The sequence below is a fragment of the Balaenoptera ricei genome, chromosome 4 (assembly GCF_028023285.1).
Source record: "Balaenoptera ricei isolate mBalRic1 chromosome 4, mBalRic1.hap2, whole genome shotgun sequence".
Taxonomy (NCBI): Eukaryota; Metazoa; Chordata; class Mammalia; order Artiodactyla; family Balaenopteridae; genus Balaenoptera; species Balaenoptera ricei.
This window is the reverse complement of record NC_082642.1, coordinates 77,062,876-77,085,040: the sequence shown is the minus strand read 5'-3', so window position 1 is coordinate 77,085,040 and position 22,165 is coordinate 77,062,876. Positions and strand designations below refer to the sequence as shown.

At 34.2% G+C, this 22,165-nt stretch overlaps 1 protein-coding gene across 5 annotated transcripts in view; it reads right to left on the bottom strand.

Annotated features, from left to right (window-relative positions):
- The window catches only part of ATP11B (ATPase phospholipid transporting 11B (putative)), a 134,911-nt gene that overhangs the window by 27,178 nt on the left and 85,568 nt on the right, over positions 1 to 22,165 (bottom strand). For all 5 annotated transcript variants that reach the window (XM_059920587.1, XM_059920589.1, XM_059920588.1 and 2 more), the window contains 7 exons: positions 20,470 to 20,673; positions 15,080 to 15,233; positions 13,161 to 13,263; positions 10,403 to 10,548; positions 9,147 to 9,206; positions 7,478 to 7,605; positions 6,154 to 6,292 (listed from right to left, as the gene is read on the bottom strand). In XM_059920587.1, the coding sequence (XP_059776570.1) occupies positions 6,154 to 6,292; positions 7,478 to 7,605; positions 9,147 to 9,206; positions 10,403 to 10,548; positions 13,161 to 13,263; positions 15,080 to 15,233; positions 20,470 to 20,673 (934 nt within the window). The remainder of the gene's footprint in view (positions 1 to 6,153; positions 6,293 to 7,477; positions 7,606 to 9,146; positions 9,207 to 10,402; positions 10,549 to 13,160; positions 13,264 to 15,079; positions 15,234 to 20,469; positions 20,674 to 22,165) is intronic.

Below are 22,165 nucleotides of genomic sequence, written 5' to 3'. Positions count from 1 at the left end.
CTCTAATAGTTTTTCCCTTTTTCTCCGATCCCACATTTTTTTGAATTTCAATTACTTTAGTTTTCCAAACTGGGTATAATTCCATAAAGAGAGAAAAAAAGAAATTAATGGTTGACATTTTTCTTTGAGTTTCTGTATACTTCAGTAAAACAAAACCAAAACAAATTTTAAAAACCCTTATTTGGGCGGGATCTCATTTTAAACAGTAGTTATCTAGATTGTAATTTTCATATCAGACCACTGAGAATGAGTGGAATAGGTATTAGTGTTTAAGTTCCTGAGTTAACAAAGGATTCTTTTTTTCTTTATTCTCTTTTTCTTCTGAAGCCTTCGGTTGAAACCACTAGACAAGGAGAATGTCATGGAATGTTGGGATGGGAACTCAGCTACCTCTGAAACTATTCTCCCAATATTTTTCTCCCTACATCATCTTAGTTTTCCACTCTTACCACATGACTAAAATTCCCTCTGTTCTGTTTCCTTCACTATAAATTTTTTTTTAATTCTTCTAATATACACTTACCCAAGCCACGATGCCTTTGCCATTGCATTCTATGGAAGTTTGCTTTAACTGGAGGTGAACTCCTGTAATCTAAATTGTTCCTCTCATACTTTCCGTATCTATAATCTTAAGTAACATCTTCCCTTGTCTATAACTTTAAATAGATTCTTCCCTGAGAAAGTTTCTTTGTGAGATCACAGAAAGGCAACATAAGCTATTTCCAAAAATATTCTGGACAACAGCAACACTGTTAGAACAAGTAGTGTCCCAATATGAGAACACTTACTCTGTAGAGATAAACAAAGGAGATAAATTTTTCTTTTTTAAAAAACATAGTCATTTGCTTTTAGTACCTTTGTAATTTATAGTAACCTTAATAAACATTCTTCGTTGGTGTTCACCTCTCAATTACTTAGCTTCTAAAAAAAAATGATTTCATAGGTGTTCAAATTCATAGAAGCAGAAAGAACGGTAAATTCCAGGAGCCGGTAAGAAGGGAAATGGGTAGTTCTTTAATAGGCACAGAGTTTCAGCTTTGCAAGATGAAAAAGTTCTGGAGATCTGTTGCATAACAATGTGAATTTACTTAACACTACTGAAGTGTATTCTTAAAAATGTTAAGATGGTAAAAAAGTATCAAATTATAAATTTTAAATATATGCAGCTTATTGTATACCAACTATACCTCAATTAAGCTGTGTTTTAAAAACTAGTATCACGGAAGTCAGTTTTTTCTATTATTCTTGGAGGAGTTAACATTTTTTAAAAGTTACATTAAGATCTCTAACAAAATACATTATAACAATTTTACCTTTTGTCAAAATTCAATTAATAAAAAAGAAATGATTGTTCTCTTCTACAAAGCCTGTTAAAAAACACCAACCCAAAGTTGATCTTGTTGGATTACAGAAATAATATGAAGTTTTATGTTAAGCTCATTTTCAACTTTGGAACAAAAAAAAAAATGAAGGGACTTCCCTGGTGGCACAGTCGTTAAGAAACCGCCTGCCAATGCAGGGGACACGGGTTCGAGCCCTGGTCTGGGAAGATCTCACATGCCGCAGAGTAATTAAGCCCGTGTGCCACAATTACTGAGCCTGTGCTCTAGAGCCTGCGAGCCACAACTACTGAGCCTGTGCTCCACAATGAGAAGCCACTGCAATGAGAAGCCCGCGCACTGCAACGAAGAGTACCCCCGTTCACCACAACTAGAGAAAGCCCAAGCACAGCAACAAAGACCCAACACAGCCATAAATAAATAAATTAAAAATAAATGAATTTATAAAAAAAAAAAAGAAAAAGAAAAGATTACCCAAATAAATATTCACCAAATTACAAATCTGACTTTTTGACAAATGTTTGTGATAAGATGATACTGAGGTATTGGAAGACAAGCCCCAGTTTTTAACTAATACTTATATTCCAAATACTTTGAGTATTTTAAGCCTGCATAAGGCTAGACAAATTTTATATGAGTTTAACTCTTCTAATATTTAGAAGAAAAACAATTAAAAATTAGTCAGTAGTTCAGTCCTCTTAATATATTTTTTGTTCTCTGGCAATCAAGGAGTGACAGTAAAGGGATATCTTTTTTATGGTGCTTGGAAGGTAAAGATCTGTCCATAGGAAAGCAGTTTATAGACACATACACAAACAGGTACTCAGACATGTCATATACATTCTTCTAGTCTTTCCAAATCTCAGAGAAAACTTATCAGGATTCTTATATTTTACTAAAAGAAAAGACCTATTAAAAAGATCTGAGGGGAATATATGAAGAATAAATAGTTCTTTCCTAAGTAAAAGAGAAGTTAAGAATGAATGAATGGATACTTCAAAAATATTTGTTGAGGGAGCTCCCTGGTGGTCTAGTAGTTAGGATTCGGCACTTTCACTGCTGTGGCCCAGGTTCAATCCCTGGTCAGGGAACTGAGATCCTGCAAGCCACATGGCATGGCCAAAAAAAAATTGTTGAAAATTAATTAATACCTAGAATATTCATGATACTGCTAGGCCCATCACAAAAGATGGGGGCAGAATCTTAACTTCCCCTGAACTGTCTTGCCCTTCGTGGATCCCAAACTACTGCAACTCTTTCTCCTCCTCCTTTCTCAGGATCATTCGTTTGCACTGACTTCATCTTCACCTCTAGCCACTTCTCTTCCCAGTACTTCCCCCTAATATTTTCTACTCTAGGTCCTCCATTGTTTGCAGATTTCTTGGGCATACAAGAATAATTACTGGAAAACAGAAAGCATTCAACCCATGTCGAAAAAGACTTGCAGTATAGGGAGGCGTAAGAGGGAGCTGGAGTGAAAGGACAGGGACCTGTGGGCTCAATGTTGAAAAATAGACAGTCATAAGACTGACTTTGGGAAAAAGAGGCAAGAGCATTCTAGAGAGAAAATACAGTAATGGCTTGGAACTAGAAATGAGCACTGCATGTTCTGAGAGAGCCAGCAAGGACAGTTTAACTTACACCGTTAAAGAGGAGAGTTTCTGGGAGAAGTAGATTAGGGGGTACTGGGTAGGACAGGGTCTTCAATATAATGATTTGGTAGTAATAATAACAAGTAATACTGCTAAGATTTATTGAGTACTTCTATATGCTAGCCACTATGCCTAATGCCCTACATGTTATATGTTGTTTATTCCTCACAGCAAACCTATAAGGTAGTAATCATGTTCCTAATTTTGCAGCGAGGAAACTGAGTCTTAGAGAAGTTAAAGAACTAATCCCAAATCACTCAAATGATAACTTCAGGTGCCAGGATGTAAATCCAATTTGACTGATTGCAATGTATGCTTCTTTTCCACTGTTTCTACAGGGAGTGGTAGATTAATTTCTAGTGGTATATATGAGTGGTAGAACCGGTAGGCTGAAAGGGGAAGTTTATGACGTACAATTTGAGTCAAAAAAAACAATAACAGGTGGTAAAAAGAAGAAAAACTTTTGTACTAAAGGGCCAACAACAATTTACACTTCATTAAGATTTGGGCCAACAACAATTTACACTTCATTAAGATTCTTTTCTTTTGTATAAAGCATGCTCAAGATTTAATTTTTAAAAAAATTATTTATTTGTTTGTTTGTTTGGCTGTGCTGGGTCTTAGTTGCGGCATGCAGGATCTTTGTTGCTGCGTGCGGGATCTTGAGTTGCGGCATGTGAACTCTTAGTTGTGGCACGTGGGATCTAGTTCCCTGACCAGGGATCGAACCCGGGCCCCATGCATTGGGAGCACGGAGTCTCAGCCACTGGACCACCAGAGAAGTCCCCAAAGATTTAATTTTAAAAGTCACTAAAAACTGGAAACAAACCTAAATTATAAGTATTCTTAAATGATTTATGCCATGTAATGAATATTATGTAGCTGTGAAAAAATATCTTTGAAGCATTTTTAATAACATGAAAAATCACTTAGGCTATAGTAAGGGGATAATTATAATAAGCCTATCATTGAGAAATAAGGGGATAAGTTATGAGGTTAATGAAAAATAGTAAAAAAATAAAAAAAGAATGGAAGAAAATACGTAAAAGTGACAGAAATAATTACACCTGGGTAGAAGGAGAACAGGCGGTTTATTTTCTTTGTATATTTTTCCTATGAAGTATTTCAAATTTACCATAATGGGCACATGTTACTTTTAAAATCAGAAAAAAAGTAGTAACTAGCAACAAGAGAGATCTCTTTAACTTCCTTTTCATCCAATGACATCTTCCTTCTTTCTTAACTCTTTTCCCCTCTTCACTCTGTCCAGTTTCAGCCCAGTATTTCCGGTGGAAATGGGCATGCTCACTCATATATCTATACGTTTGATGGTCTTTGCACAAGTGGCAATACTGCACAGAAGGGTACCAGGCTAATACTTGTTTCTCAAAGGAATTTAGGATCTTGGCTAAGCACATAGGCTTTGAAGTTATACAGATCTGAGTTTGAATTATACTCTTGTAATTTATTTACTATGTGACCTGAGGCAAGTTTCTTAACCTTTCTGAGGTTAATTTTCTAATATGAAAAAATATTCTCCTCATACAGGGTTATTACAATTTAGTAAGCTAATACATGGAATATACCTGGCAGAGAGAAAAAAATTCAATAAAAGGTTGTTATTACTTGGGGGAAGTGCTGTAACCTTCATGTTACACAAACTAGATTCATATATTTGTCCAAACCAGGCTAAATATGTCCTCAAAAGTAGAGTGGCAATAATACGTATGTTCCATTTCTATATCCTAAAGGGATCTGCATGGTTAAAGCCTCTCTAAAATTGAAACCCATTTCCTTCACTGCACTTGAATATTTTGTTATTTTACTTGTTTATTTTCTGTATCCCTCACAAGACTCTTAAGCTCCATAACTGAGTGTGTTAGTTCCTCTCATAAATCCAGACACTGGTATAGAACATGGGAATGGTTGGTCCTCAATAAATGTTTGTTGAACAGATAAAACTTCATATTCTCCCAACTGCAAACCTTGTATCTCTGTTTCTGCAAATATACTGAATATTTTGGAATACTTAAGTACTGCCAATGGAAAAGATAAACTAAAGGTGACAAGCATTTCCAGTCTACCATAGTACCACAGCTGTCATTTCTTTTCCTCTGACCCATCTAGCTAAGCCTAGAAAGAGAGGCCTAGTTCTGCAGAGTCTCTCAACATGAGCACTCCAATCAGGACACAGAAACAACGTACTGTGTGGTACTCCTTTCCAATTACACATTTCAGAAAAATGGCCACTCTGAACAGTAACTTGACATCCTCAGAATTGCTGGAGTGCACTGAAAAGTACAGTAGCACTTCCTAAGCATACCACCGCCCCCACCCCCCAAAAAATTCCTGCAATTAAAAGCAAAAACCTAGGGCTTCCCTGGTGGCGCAGTGGTTGAGAGTCTGCCTGCCAATGCAGGGGACACGGGTTCGAGCCCTGGTCTGGGAGGATCCCACGTGCCGCGGAGCGGCTGGGCCCGTGAGCCACAGCTGCTGAGCCTGAGCGTCTGGAGCCTCTGCTCCGCGGCAGGAGAGGCCGCGGTGGTGACGGGCCCGCGCACCGCGATGAAGAGTGGCCCCCGCTCGCCGCAACTGGAGAAAGCCCTCGCACAGAGGCGAGGACCCAACACAGCCAAGGATAAACATAATAAATAAATAATAAATAAAAATTAAAAAAAAAAAAAAAAAAAAGCAAAAACCTAAACATTAAGTCCTTATTTCTCATCTCAAAAAGCTGAATCATAATATCTCTCCAATGGGATTACTGTGAGGATTAATGGAAATGGGGCATGGAAAGCACTGAACACAATAGTTAAGTACTAAATAAACAGTAGCCATTGTTAAAACACAATCCTGAAGTGAACATCATGCAGGGGCATGAACATATCCCCTTGTGTAAATTAATTTTTGAACAGCAAAACTGCTTAGGTAACTTGAGTTTCATATTAAAATTACACTGCATTGCCTTTCTGTTTTAATTCTCATTTGCATAAAATTTTATTAAGTAAAAAAAAGTTAAAAACCTTTTTATAATTGCATTTTAATTTAATACCTGCAATTTTATAACTTAAATGGAATTTTACTTTATTTTGTATGACAGAAAGTTATCAAAAGCCAAACTAAATTATTAAAAATGCTCTTTAAAAAACTATATATTTTACCTGGCCATTTCCAAGCAGAGATGTATCTTTCCCTATTAGAAAATAGGATCCAAAAAAGAAAATAAAGGCATGACTGAAACCCAAGATGGTCCAATAAAGAAACGTTTTCATGCTTAGTTGACGGTTTTTACTAATGTCTCTGCAAATTTAAAAAAAAGGAAGAAAAAAAGAAATGTATTAGGACTTATTATACCTACTAAATAATTATTACAGTTTGATAATTAAAAAACAAGATGGATTTTTAATTTAAAATTGCTTAAAAATTTTAGCAGAAAGAATAAAACCTAGTTTACAAACCACTGCTTATAATATACATCTGTGTAACAGCTTATAATTCTCATAACATATTCAAATACATTTTCTCATTTAATAAAGAAATATGATATAGGCATAATACTTCAGTTTAATTGTGAAAAGTTGATTTTTCTTTGTTATATTCTTTTTTTTTTTTTTGGCTGCGCCTCATGGCTTGTGGGATCTTAGTTCTCCGACCAGGGATCGAACCTGGGCCCCAGAGCAGTGAAAGCCTGGAATCCTAACCACTGGACCGCCAGGGAAGTCCCTCTTCGTTATATTCCGTTGTAAACATTCAGTCATTCTGCCATGATTGTTTCTTTTTAGTGGAGTCATCTGAGTTAGATTCAGCACTGAGGCTCCTAAATCAGTTCTTGTCTATCAATAGCTATTATGAGAAGAACCATCTGTGCCAATCTTGGGTCAAGCCCAGTCCTAGATAACCTGGGAAATCAAGGTAAGTTACTGCCATTTCTGGATAACTGAATATCTCTGTAAGTGTAGAGGTCAAGTTAATGTGGGAACCATAAGCTGGTCTTGAGCTGACTCCACATATCTATGATTACTTGGTTCTGAGAAAGGAATAACCCAGGGGAGCTGGGAAGATTTAATGTCCTCAACTCTGCATTTTGCATCAATTACTACTCATAAATTTGGCAGTGCTAGAACATGAACTAATTTTTTAGGAACTCTAGAGACAACTAATTACTGAATAACTTCTTTTGTGCCCATGAAACAGAGTATTACTGGTTTACAACAGTAAATGCAAATTACACAACTGCTCAATGCATTCCTAGGATGAAACTATTCATTCCTAAAAACATTGGAAAAAATCATTCAAATGTTCTCTTTAATGTTCAACAATTATAAACCATATGACAACTGAAGTACTTCCTTAGTAAAGCATTAACCACCAAGACAGTGCCTGATATACTTGCTTATTTTTAAGATACTTTCAAAAATTGGTAACTATGTAATGTACTATTTGCAGTAAGAAATGTATGGACATTTAATACTGGAAAACACTTACCGATAGAGAGTGGGCTTGTTCTGTAACACATGAGGGTCTATATGCTGTTCCAACAGACTATATATCAGAATAGGCAGGGATGTAAAACAAATATTGTATAAAGTCAGGTACACGCTGTCATACAATGTCTAGAAAGAGAAATTTGTAGAAATTTTGAGACCCTAAACTATGTATTACTATTATACTTATGCATGTAATTACAAAGAAGCATATTAAAAATATAAAAATTACATTACATATTTTCAAATTTACACAAAATCCATTTTAATAATTCCAACTTGTTTCTTATATAGACATAATGTTCCTAGATTTATAATCTTTGTGGAAACTGCAACATTTTGTTATGTCAAGTGATTCTGCTATTATAGTGAATTGGATGGATCTATATTTCAAGATACTCAAATTTGGTCACTGTGATGTAATTTTACACAATTCTCCTACATGCATCCTGGGCTTGTTATTATTCCCTTGATATGCTACACATATAGTTTTGCTTTCATGGCTTTGTCTTCCCATCTAAGTCCTACACTTCCTTTAATCCATGATCCATGAAACTTAAAAACACTGGCTCAAATTCCTGATGATAGTTGCTTCTACTAAAGTCATATGTGCTACTGTTGGTAATTAGTTGGTACTAATTGCTTAGCACTTTGCCTACTCTTCATATATTGCTTTTCTTAATATTGATACCGTCTCTCGAATTATACTATAAACTCCCCCCAAAAATCAAAATAGGTTAAATCTCCTTGTCACATGCTCTTACAGCATTCTTTATTTCATTCAAGTAAGCAAACATTGTTACTGGCAATCAATGTCCAAGCAGGTATCTGAAATTTAGAGTTATAGGTTGTAAACAGAGGAGAAAACAGTGATTAAGGGTAGAAACAACTCATTAAAAAAACCTAAGAATAATACACTTGTCATTTCAATAAACGAGAATAAATGTCTTGATCAATTAGAGATGTGGAGTGTGGTATGTGAAAAGGGTGCTCAGGTAGTCAGAAGCAGTAGGTCCAAGTATGGTTTAGCTATGTGATCTTGGGCAAGTTACTTAATCTCTATGGATTTCAATTTCCTTTTCTATGTGACATGTATACAACAAAAGACCCACCATGTGTTTATTATAACTACTGCTAACCTATTACAGAGTTTTCCCTCTGAGCCTACAGCTTCAGAACCCTTTTCAGTATAGCACTCCTGGAACCTCTATTAATTATTTACCTTCTGAGATGAAACCTGTATGTCATCCCTGGACTCAATCACTAATGTTTCTTCCAAATCTAAAAAAATTCTATGACTCAAAAAATAAATAATGAGGTAAACTTCCAATAATTATCTGGCCTAGCTTGATACGATTTTGCAGAAATACTACACATAAGTCGAAAAAAGTTCACAAAATTCTCTCATAAGCTATTAAGAGTTAATATCTATTTTTTTTAAAAAGCATCCAGAGTTAAAATATATTTTGGTATTAACACTTGCTTCAAACTGAAAATCAGAATAAAGAAATATTATGGATGTTATGCTAATTAAATACACTATTAGAAAAGTTTTGTCTAGTCATCTGTAGGACTAGGAAAAATGGAAAAAGTCCCTCCAAGTATCTACCAAAAACTGAACACACACACTTTACTCTAAAAGGATAAAACAAAAGATTCTATTTACTTACTTGTTGAGAAAACAAACAGTAGAACTGATATAAAAACTGGGGTGTGATAAAGCACACATTCTGAAAAACAAGATTAAATGGAAATAATTGAAATATTTAGGTCTAAAAGAGAAACAATTTCTAAAAATGGCTATTTAAAGAGTCCAAAAATATAGTATCAGTTGATATGGTAAGTAGATCTGCCCATAAGAACCTGTCCGTATAAAATGGGGAAATAGGATTCCCATTTTATTAAAAAATGTCTAAAAGTAGTCTAGGCAGCATTGCAAATGTCAGAAAGAAAACACCTCTGACTCCTATAATTGCCAAGCAATACCGTAATTTTGAATTTATAACCTAACAACTATTATTCAATACTTTTCATTTACAGTACAATAAGAAAGGTTTACTTAAACTTTAGGGCTAAAATTGCTTTAAAATGCAAAAATATTTAAAATACAACAAATGGAACGATCAAAACATCTTTCCATTTCAATAGCCTTATGTCACAGCAAAAGTTATAATAATAAGCTAGGAAAAAACTGCCACCATCATCTGTTAGCATTATGCAATCTACCTGTGTTCTTTCACTGGGTTGCAGCTATTAATTAATTATAGAAATATATGCAATATAGCACATTCTGATGTATTAAATGTCTTGGTACTCAGAGGCTCTTAACATGGATTCCACAGAACCCCATCTTTGCCCATAAGGGTCAAGAGATTAGGACAGTGTTTCAATGTAATTGGTTTCCTTGTAATCCTATGTATTTTATTTTATGCATCTAAAATCCCTATAATTTGTAATCTCAAAAAAGATTAAGAACCTCTGCTTGAAATCATCATATTGGAGTTAAAATTTATTACTGGTTCAGGACAAAATAACAATAAAGAAATCAAACTAATTGTGTTCTAATTTGCATAGAATAAAATATTAATTTTAAGTGTGAATTTTGATGTATTCTGATAAATTCATACAGCCATGTAACCACCACCATAATCAGGTTGAACTTTTCTGTCATGCAAAGTTCTCTCATATTCCTTTCTAGTCAATTCTATCACCTGCACCCTTGGCCTCAGGCAACCACTGATTTGCTTTCTGTGAGTACACATTAGATTTATTATAATAAAATAATAAAAGGATATTCCATAAACTGTTAGTTTTACTTACAGAGAAAAAAATTTTAAGAATATTTTGTATGGTAATAGCATTCCTTAAATTGAAACCTCAAATACTCTGTCAGAAATTGATTCTAAAATATATCCATGAAACTTACCTTATAAAAAAAATACTGTACAAGGGTAGCTATTCTAATATAATAAAAATGACCATGAACAAAAAGCAATTTGGAGAGAAATTTAAATCTAGCTATTGCATAGTCACTGTTCCTTGCAGCTTGTCTTCCTTCTTTACCCATGATTCCTGTAATAAAGGGGACAAAAAGGTAAGTTCATTGATAAATGGTAAGTGTAATTTTTATGATGTATCTGCAAATACCTTAATTAACTGTAGCAGTTGAACCTGGACTTAGGATCACTATATCCTAAAATATAGTAGACAATAGATTCCCAAAAGGCTGCTCCACTTAAATCAAATATGTAATTAACACAAAGCTGTAACTTATACCAGGCATGTAACATCAATTTTCAAAGAATCAGAATATAATAAAATTAATATAAAAATAATATTAAAAGTTCAGGAACTAAGAACATTTTTAAAAAATTCTAATGAAGAGAATGCTATAAAACAGCTTTGACTTCACTATTTCCAATGAACATGAAAAATATGCAAATTGAGTAATTTGAACCAAGCAAATATGATGTTTAATGGTCTTAAAACTTTCATGCATAAGTCAAGCACAGTGTGCTTTTTAAAAGAAAAATGTACACTATTACTTGAAATCAGTACATAATTTTATCTGATAAATAAGAGAACTTTTTTTTAGGTTACTATAATTCTTTAGGTTTCAAAAGTTATTGCCAAGTTTGTTTATTCAATATGGAAGCAGCTTCGAAAAAATTAGTTTTCAAAATTAAAATTTTTTACTTTTGTCATAAAAGGATCAAAAATGTTCCAAAATGTATAGGTAAAGACAATCACCTATATTCACAACTCCTAGAGAAAACCACTATTTTTGGTCTATATACTTTTAGAATTTTTCCTTATGCATATTTCATGTATGTGTATTTAACATATATTAAAAACGAGTGCATAAAGATGGGATTATTTGTTTTGTAATCTGCTTTTGTCACTTACTACATTATGGACATTGTTTATAACATATGTGTTTGTTAACATATTCATTTATTTTCTTAAAAGAAATTCCTGGATGCAAAATTGCTAGGTCAATAGGCACACATTTAAAATTGTTATACATAATAATGCAGGGTGTACCAATTTACATTCCCACTAACATCATATAAGGGCATCTGTTAATCTATACCTTTGTCAATTCCAGGTTTTATCAATCTTTGTAATTTTTGCCAATCTGATAAGCAATTTTAATTTATATTCTTTTGATTATTAGGGAGACATTTTTTTCATGCATTTAGTATTCTGTTTAGAATTCTCCTTTTGTGACAACTGATGGCTCACACCTTTCAACATATTTCTACTAGAATGTTTTCCTTATTCTCCTTAATTTGTTAAGACCTCACATATTAGGAAGATTAAGACTGTCATCTATTTTGTAAATATTCCTTACCAGTTTGTCTTTAAAATTTCTTTATGGGAAGTATTTACTTCTGCCACACATACTGATCTTTTTCCTTTTTAGTTCCTTGTTTTGTTTGGTTTTGTACCTAAAAGATCCTTCCATACCTCAAATAACAGGATTATTCATTAAAGTTTCCTATTATTTTTTATGGCCTTCAAAAATTATTTAAATCCTTAATCCATCTGGAATTTGTTTTGCTATAAGCAATGGAAAGGAACCCACTTCTTTTTTTCCAAATATCTAACTAGTTATATCAGTATTTTTTAATCAAATAATTTGTTTCCCTACTTATCTGAAACATCTCCTTTGTTATATACTAAATTTCCAGATGTTTGAACTGATTCTGTTCACTGGTCTGGCTGTTATCATATTAGAATCAAACTGTTATAAATACTGTAGCTTTTTATGCTCTAACATATGGTATAGGAAGTTATCATCAACTTATTACGAAGATTTCTGGGAAACAACAGTATACACACTAGAAAGAAAATGAAATTTTCAAAATGAAGAGTTAATAATCCCAAAGAGGAAGGAGTTGATTTGAGAGATACACTGGAAATATTAGACCCAATAACTACTCATCACATAGGCAATTCCAGTGCGAGGACTATCCTCTTTCCTAACTCTAAAATTTTATCCTTCAGCAAAAAACCCATAGTCTTCTCTTTTCCTTCCTCAATAAAATTATTGAGGAAGATAGGTCAGAATATGGTTTAAATAGGAAATGACTGATAATTTAGACATAATAAAATGATTTTAGTATTCTGAATCTAATGAAAATTTTAGGCAAAAATAGAAATCAGAATGAAGGTTATTAAATAAGAAAGTTATTTGAAATTTTATAATTATATTATAGTTTGGTGTAATTTTCTGTCTCTAAAATTATCTTTAAAATAAGTCGCAGAACCTTTGATGAATAAAGTAAATAATAATAACATTCTAAAATGAGAATTTAAAACCATGAGGGTAACTATGTAAATCACAAATTTAGAGTTTTAAAATGATAAAATAATGTGTAAAAGTACTTTAAAAGGTACAAAATGGCAAGTAAAAATAAAGTTACTTTATTGGGAAGGAGAATTGGCAAAGATAAAATTCACTAATGTGGTATTTATTTCCTTGAAAATTTGGAAGTAAAATATCCTAAATATTGGGCTTAATTATAATAGCTTTCTGATGGAAATACACTGTGATATATTACCCTGCTGCATTTAGTTTTCATTCATATATTTGATATTGTGCTTTAGTCTACAAAAGGAAAATTCAAAATCACCAAATGATTAAACCAACTTTAAAAGTTCAAGAAAAAATCAGTCACCTATGCCAACATGTGCTTCTTGTATCATGCTTACATCATTAGCACCATCGCCAACAGCCAATGTTATAGGCTTCTCAGGTGAGATTTTTATCAGTCTTATTACCTGAAAGACATACAACTAATTAGTTATGATAAAATTTAAACCTTCGTGTACTTATATAAAGTCATTTATCTGAAATGATCTGTTGTAAGAAAAGTAGAGCAATGAAAAAAATTTTTATATTAGACGATAATAGGCACCGAGGTTCACTTTTTGAGGGATGTCTCCATTAAGATGTTAGGAATGTCTTTCAGAAATGACACAGCAAAACAGAGTACTATCTTTGGATTTTAGGATGGTATGTAAGAATCTTTTAAACACAGTTTAAATTTGTAAAAAGCTTAATAATAATTATGTAAAAAAATAATTACAATTAATTGAACTTTGTCAGGCAATTTTTTTTCTTTCTCAAGAAATTATTCTTTTCATTTGATACAGGGGAAAGATATTATTTTCTCCTGTAATAAAATTTTTAAAAATTTATAAAGCAATCAAAATTAAATTCAATAAAATCAAAAGAAAGGTTTCTTTGGAATACATGAATATACTTTTATAAAGAATCTAGGAGGACTTCCCTGGTGGCACACTGGTTAAGAATCCGCCTTCCAATGCAGGGGATGCAGGTTTGATCCCTGGTCAGGAACTAGATCCCACATGCATGCTGCAACTAAGAGTTAGCATGCAACAACTAAGGAGCCTGCTGGCTGCAATCAAGGAGCCCACCCGCTGCAACCAAGAAAAAAAAAAAAGAATCTAGGCATTAGCTCTGTTTGGTCTCAAGTTTTAGTCTCCATAGACTGGGGGGAGTACATGGGTTATAATAATAATAAAATAGGCACTGTAAAAAAAAAAATCCATGAAGCCAAAAAAAACTGGATGTAAAATTTTTTAGATCTATATGTGAAAAAATGTGTTTAGATGTGCATTTCAAAGGGTATCCTTGTGAAGATTACAGTTGTAAAAATATTTGTATAGGCTATCACTTGAATCATAGTTAGCTGAACTTTAAATATTTCCTGTATATAGCTTCATATCAGAATTAATTGGCTTTTCAACTTTTTACTAAAGTTCTATTTATCACTTAACAGCTATCTTTAACAAAGAGAATTATCACTTCGTAAGAATGCAAGAATAAGCACAGATCAACAGAACCACCTGGAGGTGCAGATGAACTGAAGTCTTATAGGCTCCCTCACCAGTTAAGTAACTAACTTGTGAGACTTTAGTTATCACACTTCAAATTTATGTCTCAGGAAAATCACAAACTGCTACCTACCACGTGGTCATTTCTAGGTCACAATGATCTATTTCTAGGTCATTATGAATAGTTGAAACTTCAATATTCACTGTGAAATTTCCAAAGGCCTAATGTACGTGGTTAAAATTCATATTGTGAGAAGTGACTGACCCCCAGTAAGATACATATACTGCATACCACCAAATGGAACTAGATGAGGCATTAACGTTAAAGAATACTTTTTTTTTTTTAAATTAATTTTATTTTTGGCTGCTTTGGGTCTTTGTTGCATGTGGGCTTTCTCTAGTTGCGGCGAGCGGGGGCTACTCTTCCTCGTGGTGTGCGGGCTTCTCATTGCGGTGGCTTCTCTTGTTGCGGAGCACGGGCTCTAGTCACACGGGCTTCATTAGTTGTGGCACATGGGCTCAGTAGTTGTGGCTCGCGGGCTCTAGAGTGCAGGCTCAGTAGTTGTGGCACACGGGCTTAGTTGCTCCATGGCATGTGAGATCTTCCTGGACCAGGGCTCGAACCCGTGTCCCCTGCATTGGCAGGCGGATTCTTAACCACTGCGCCACCAGGGAAGTCCCAAGAATACTTTTAAATCTAAGTATCTTTATGGGACTTGTTATGACATAAACATACCTTTGCTTTCTGCAGTGGTGCCATACGACAGCACATTACAGCTGAACAATTTTTACAAACTTCCATAAATAGTTTTTCATGCTCCCTGAGTGCAAGAGACAGACTGGTCCCATCCACCACCAGACCATGCTGAACCACATGGTCCTCTGTAATTCTAAAAAAGAAAATAATTATATCCTCTGTAAGACACTTTAAAGCCATATTATTCAGACTCATCTAGTAAACAAAAGCTTCTTACTGAAAGATGGATCATTTACTCACAGACTTCACTGTTACAAAACTGGCATGTCAGGGAACAAACTGAGTTCTATCACTTGAAAGTTAAGATTAAGCAGAACTGAGAGTGACTGATATGATGAGTAAAACAGATGATATTCATTTTTACAATGAATTGGTATATACACGCAGTAACTATATTTTCTAAAATGTGAACTGTAACACATAATCTGAGGATATTCTCCCAAACTGTGAGTATGAAAAGTCTTACAAAAATAAAAAAGTTACTAGTTATACATTTAGCAAATCCTAATTTTAAAAAATTAAATGAAATCAAGAATGTTCAGGAAAATTTACAAGCTAGATTCACCATAGGAAGGAAAGGAATGAAGGAATTGTAAGTGTCTCTTGATATTTAACCCTACAATGGACTGTAATACCATGTATTATGGCAGTGGAACATTGATAATACCCCCCCTTGTGGGCATACACTACACCGAGGACTACTCCAAAGCATGACCTAATTACTGGCAGCTGGGCAAACTACTTGTGACAAGAAAGAGGTAAGAAGAAGAAGAAAAACAAAAAGAAAGATAAGAAGCTTGCATCAGTATGTAAATCAACTGTATTATTGAGCACACTATTTTGTTCAACTGCTTTACCCAGCTCCTCCTTTGGTAATAAGAGTTTCTCGTTGAAAGAAGCAGTGTATGTATATACAGATTTACATTCTGGAGCAAGCTTCTTATGCTGCTAAAGGCCAGCACTCAAAGTTGCATTGCACTAAATCCACCAAAAGGAAAACACTACATTCACCACTGGGTTCACAGTATAGCAAGATTGCTACTGAGAAACATCCATACATTTTCAATTTTTTTTTCAGCTTTATTGAGATATGATTAACATATAACATATGTAAGTTTAAGGTGTGCAACATGATGATTTGATACACATATATACTGCAAAAATGACTACCACAATAAGGTTAGTTAACACCTCCATCCTTTCACATACTTTTTTGTGTGTGGTGATAACATTTAAGATCTACTTTCTTTACAACTTTCAAATATATAATATAGTACTGTTAATTACAGTCACCATCCTGTACATTAGATCCCCAGAACTTATTCATCTTATATATAAGTTTGTACCCTGTGAATATCATCTCCCCATTTCCCCCACACCCCAGCTCTTGGCAACCACCCTTCTACCACTGGCTTTTTAAAATTCCACATATAAGTATTTGTTTCTCTCTGACTTATTTTACTCAGCGTAATGCCCTCAAGGTCCATCCATGTTATCACAAAAAGCAAGATTTCCTTCTTTTTTATGGTTGAATAATATTCCTTTGTGTGTGTGTATACACACACACACACACATCACATTTTCTTTATCCATACACACATCAATGGACATTTAGGTTGTTTCCACTCTTGGCTATTGTGAATAATGATGCAATGAACATGGGAGTGTGGATATCTCTGAGATAGAGATTTCATTTCCTTTGGATAAATACCCAGGAGTGGAATTGCTGAATCATATGGTAGTTCTATTTAAAATTTTTTCCATACTGCTTTCCATAGTGGTTGTACCCTCAATTTTTAAATGACAAGTGAGAGGACTATTAAATGAGCAACATGCTATAAAAACTAAACAAATACTGTAATTTTTTGTCTTCTAATACTTAAATCTTTTCTGTAAGTTAAAATGATGTCTTTCATAGTATGCCTAACAACTACTGTGTTGCATTACAACTAATAAGTGGTAAACAATTAACATTCACAACATAAAATTAAAAAAATGTATATTTCTTTTAATAATTCTCCAATATCCAAAATCAGCACCTAAACTGTTCTTCCTCCCTGTTTGCTGAACTTATTTAGCAGCCTCTGCTGCCTCCAATGCATTCAGCATGAGCACCACCTGAGTACGTGGCCTCATAAGAAGGAGTAGCAGCCAAGAGTAGGATAGATCAGATCAGTTTTCCTTGGCAACCTTCCCACGGCATACTAACTTAGGTTTTCCTCTGGACAGGTTTCATAAATCAGCATATTATCTCACAATCCATGGGATGACATTTATGCAGTATGGAAAACCAGCTCACAGTTCTGGTACACAGTAAGGTAGCATCTGCTTATTTCTGTAGTCTCATGTCTCAATACTTCCCACATCCTCTCCCATCTATTCCATTCTCTGGCCATACTTAACTACTATCAATTCCTTGAATGAATCTCTCAGCTCTGGGAATTTGCATACATTGCCCCCTTTGCTTCTTGGTGTTACTCTCTGACCAGTTTACATTTCATCGCTGGAAACAACACAGTCGTGAGTTCTAATGTAGAGCAAGAGCTTAGCCTAGGCTAAGCTCAGGCTAAGCTTCCCTCTTCTGTCTACCCACAGCTCTCTGTTCTTGCCTCAGTTACAATTCAGTTGTGATAGGTCTATGACAATATATTTATTTCTGTTTTTCCTACACATTGTAAGTATTCTGGGAATAAACAATACACCTTATGTGACTCTGTTCCAAATGCCTAGGTTTGGCATTGAGACAATGAGCAATGGCAATGAGACAATCATTATATGTTTGTGAAGGACTGGATATATACACTAAAGCTTTCAAAGGTATGGAATTCTTTTGCTATACCCAAGATTTTTAGAATAGATACTTCCTGAAAGTCTGTAAATCAAAATCCTATTGACTTACACGGTTAACTCAGAAATGCACTCCAGGAATTCCCTGGCAGTCCAGTGGTTAGGACCCTGTGCTCTCACTGCTGAGGGCCCAGGTTCAATCTCTGGTCGGGGAGCTAACATCCCACAAGCCTCATGGCATGGCCAAAGGAAAAAAAGAAAAGAAAACGTACTCCACCAAAAAGATGGTATCTCTAAAACACAAGTTTCACACAGCAAGCCTAAAATTCATTTTAAGGTATAACCTTCACTTTATAATACAGCTTTTGTACAAAAAGGGAAATGAACAATACCCATGATCTTAACAGACTCACTAAAAGCACATATATAGAAAACTTAAAAAAAATTCTAAAATACAAGTAATAATTACCTTTAGATGGCTGTATTATGTTATTAACCATCATATCTTCTTTACCATTTTCAGTATTTTTAAAATGAACATTTATTATTTCTAAAATCAGGACTAATATTTAAGAAGTAAATGATTCTGAGCAAATAGTTTGTATGTTTTAGGGAGTTCTTGACATTATGATATTTAAATGTTTAAGCAATCACAATAGTGTCGGCACTACTCCAAAACTGTAGTATAATTACCTAGATCAATCACCTTTTTGAGCTCAAGCAAAGACCCTTCTGAGAGCTGTACTGTCTCTTTAAAACATTCCTTAAGTAAGTTTTTCTCTGATGAAATCTAGAGGTTAGTATCACATCAATCCCTGCATAACAAATGTAAATCAAGCACTGAATGTACATTGACAACTGTGGCACTGTCTTTTCCTATTCGTTTTTCTGCATTAATATCACAAGACTGCAAAGACAGGTACCTGTAGAATATCTCAGATGGCTACACACAAGCAACCCTGACGCTTACACTGAAGCACTCCTAATTTACTGTAAAAACAACTGACCGTGTTAAATGGGGGCTCCTAAATAAAGTTGATCTACCTAAAAAAGCAGGTTTAGAGAAAAAGAGAACGCATTAAGAGCATAAATACCTATGAAATTATCTTTGAACAGTAAAATGCAGATTAATTTCCCTGTTTGGTCATGTGAACCTCATCAGTGGTTGGCAAATGTTTTCTGTAAAGCGTTAGAAGTAAACATTTTGATGTTAAGTTTTGTGGGCCATGAGGCTAAATTGAGGATATTAGGTAGGTAATTATGCTACAAAGAGGAAACAAATTTTGACAAAAAAAATTTTAAGTAAAAAGTATAATAATTAGGGCCTCTCTCGCCTTCTGAGATGGCCCACACTCTTGTCTGTGGAGTGTTTCTCCCTAAATAAATCCACTTCTTATCTATCACTTTGTCTCTCACTGAATTCTTTCTGTGATGAGACATCAAGAACCTGAGCTTCATTAAGTCCTGAGGCCAGTCTTTGAGTTCTGCTGGAACTAAGGCCCGCACCCAGGTGGAGGATGGAATGATGATGTTGACCCACATGACTTCAATCAACTAAAGCTTGGACTCTATCAATCGTGGCCCCAATTCTATGCTGAATTCTCCTCTGCTCAAGCCCCTTCATGAATATGCATGTACCCTTAACTTAAAACTTCCCCAAGTTTGCTGTCTGGGGGAGACACTATTCTAGGAAGGATCCCCAGTGTTCTCCTTACTTGCTGCAAGTAATAAATCTTTCCTTTTCCCGAAAAAAAAAAAATTAAGTACAATTTTTAAAATAATAGAAGTCTACTAATGAGGAGAACAGAAACCTTTTTTTTTGCAGGGGGAAGAACCCCAATTAATTTTGATTAATGGGGTTCAAAGTTCATGTTTCCTATCATCAAAATCAATTGCACATGTCCATCTGTTAATGCTGATCTGTAATGAGATTTTACATTTTATTGCAAAAGAACCATCTGTAATGAGATTTTGTATTTCATTTTTGATTATCTTTTCAAACAGGCAGTATATTAAAGCATATTATCACTGAATAATAAACACAATGCTTTGCCACCTAATTTGATAATAATCAACACTCCACTATGTTTTAAGAGTGTGATATTAAAAGTCCATTTTTCTTTTCATGTTTGGACATGATGGTTAAATACTGATAATAAAAATATACTAAAATGTCATATGGCAAAATGTGTGGCACGGAAAACATTAACAAGTTATAATTGTGTCGCTGTGATTTGTAGTATATCAAGCAGCAGTGACAAACGATAAAAGTGCTTTATAAGGTCTCTGTCCCAATTACTCAACTGTGCTGTTATAGTGCAAAAGCGTTCACTGATGATATGTAAATGAACAAATGTGGCTCTGTTCCAATAAAGCTTTATTTACAGACACCAAACTTTTAATTTCATGTAATTTTCATACCATGAAATATTACTCTTCTTTGACTTCTTTTTCATCCATTAAAAAATGTAAAAATTATTTTGAGCTCATGGGCTGTAAAAAAGGCAGTGGGCCGTATTTGGGCCCATGGGCCATAGCTTGCTGGTCCCTGAACTCCATGATCCAGATAATTATATTCTTACCTTCTGGCAAGCTGCCTCAACTTTTCAGCACATTCACTGTCTGACGTCTGGTTTATAAGTTCAAGGATGTTCATGGTTCTGTGAAAATGTCCACATGACAAACTCACACTAACAGCTGTTTCATGTTTATCTCCAGTAAGTACCCATACTTTGATACCAGCCATTCTCAATGCTTCAATAGTTTCTCGAACTTTATCTTGTAGTCTGAAAATAAAAGAAACAAAATTAGTAGTAGAGAACACTGTTTTGACTGTATTTTAAGTATAAACCACAAAGTACAAATAAGGTAATTCCGAACTCCTTAACCTAGGAATGTTATAGTATAGTAAATATAACTGAATTTTTTTTCCATTAGGGAAAAAATAGGAATAACCAAATTAGTGACCACCTGGCTAATATAAAATCTACAACTGTGTGCTAACACATGTTTGTCACAATGGGCATTCCAGAGTTGTGAGGCATTTTAGGTGACAGATACTAAATGATCGCCTGGGTCAATACTGCCTTAATGAGAACATTTGTGCATTCTCACAATTGTAAGGTTTCCTTCCCTTCATTTTGGTTACTGATAATACTACTGTAAATGTATTTGGTTTTTTGAAGCTCACAGGGTATTGATATGTTGGAGCACTATGTAAACTTAAATGTAAAATCTACAACTTCATATTTTAAGAGTGTATCTTCGAAGTTGATTTTTATAGAACCAACTAACTATATAGTCTTCATAAACTCATTTTCTTAGAAAGTCTTAAATTTCAAATTAGAAGATTTTCTCCTTTTTTGGCAAGAAAATCTCTTACCTCATTAGTTCAAAAATCAGACTGTGGACAATAATGGTCTACATATAACCTCAGGGAGTCTCAGAAATCTCATGAGGACAACTGAAAAGTAAATGAAACCCTAGATTTTAAAAAATGCAAGCACCTTTAGATCTAGGGGGTAGAGAAAAACAACAATAGGTTTAATTTGTAGAATTCACTTTAATTCAAGAAACTGTGAAACACACATGGAGAGAGATGCTGTGAACAAAGGCAAAGAATAAGTAGACCTCAAGGAATTCACAGGCTAACAGAGGACAAAGTCTTCAAACAAATAATATACTGCCACAAGGACAACAACAGAACTACCTACAAAACATGGAGGCTTTCCAAAGAAGAGAATTTTTAATACTATTAGGGGTTAGGAAAGGTCTTCCTGGAGTGGGGGTGATATATGAACTATGGTTTATGAATAGGTATTCACAGATGGATAAGGGAAGAATGATTCAGGCAGAAAGCACAGCCTTACCAACGAAAAAAGGCACAAAATAGAACACTTTTAACTATAGTTGTTGTTCAGAGAACTAGACAGTTTGGTACTGTTGAAATGTAAAGTCGAGGGGGGCAGTGGTAAAAGGTGAGGCTGGAGAATTAAGCAGGAGCTTAAAATCTTTGTATGGAACACTGAGGAATAGTCTAAAAACTCAAGACTACAGGCAAAACTATACATGGCTGGATTCTTTCAACTATTTCACATAGCTGGCTAGAACAAAAATTATATATATGGACTGGGAAAAATTAAGGTTTTAATTCTCTATTTTGATTTTAAATATATTAAGTATAAAATGTTAAAAAATAGAATTTGTTATAAATTAGAAACACTTGGCTAGAAAAATTCTTATGAGAGAAAAATGATATTGCCTATTTGTCTGATACTT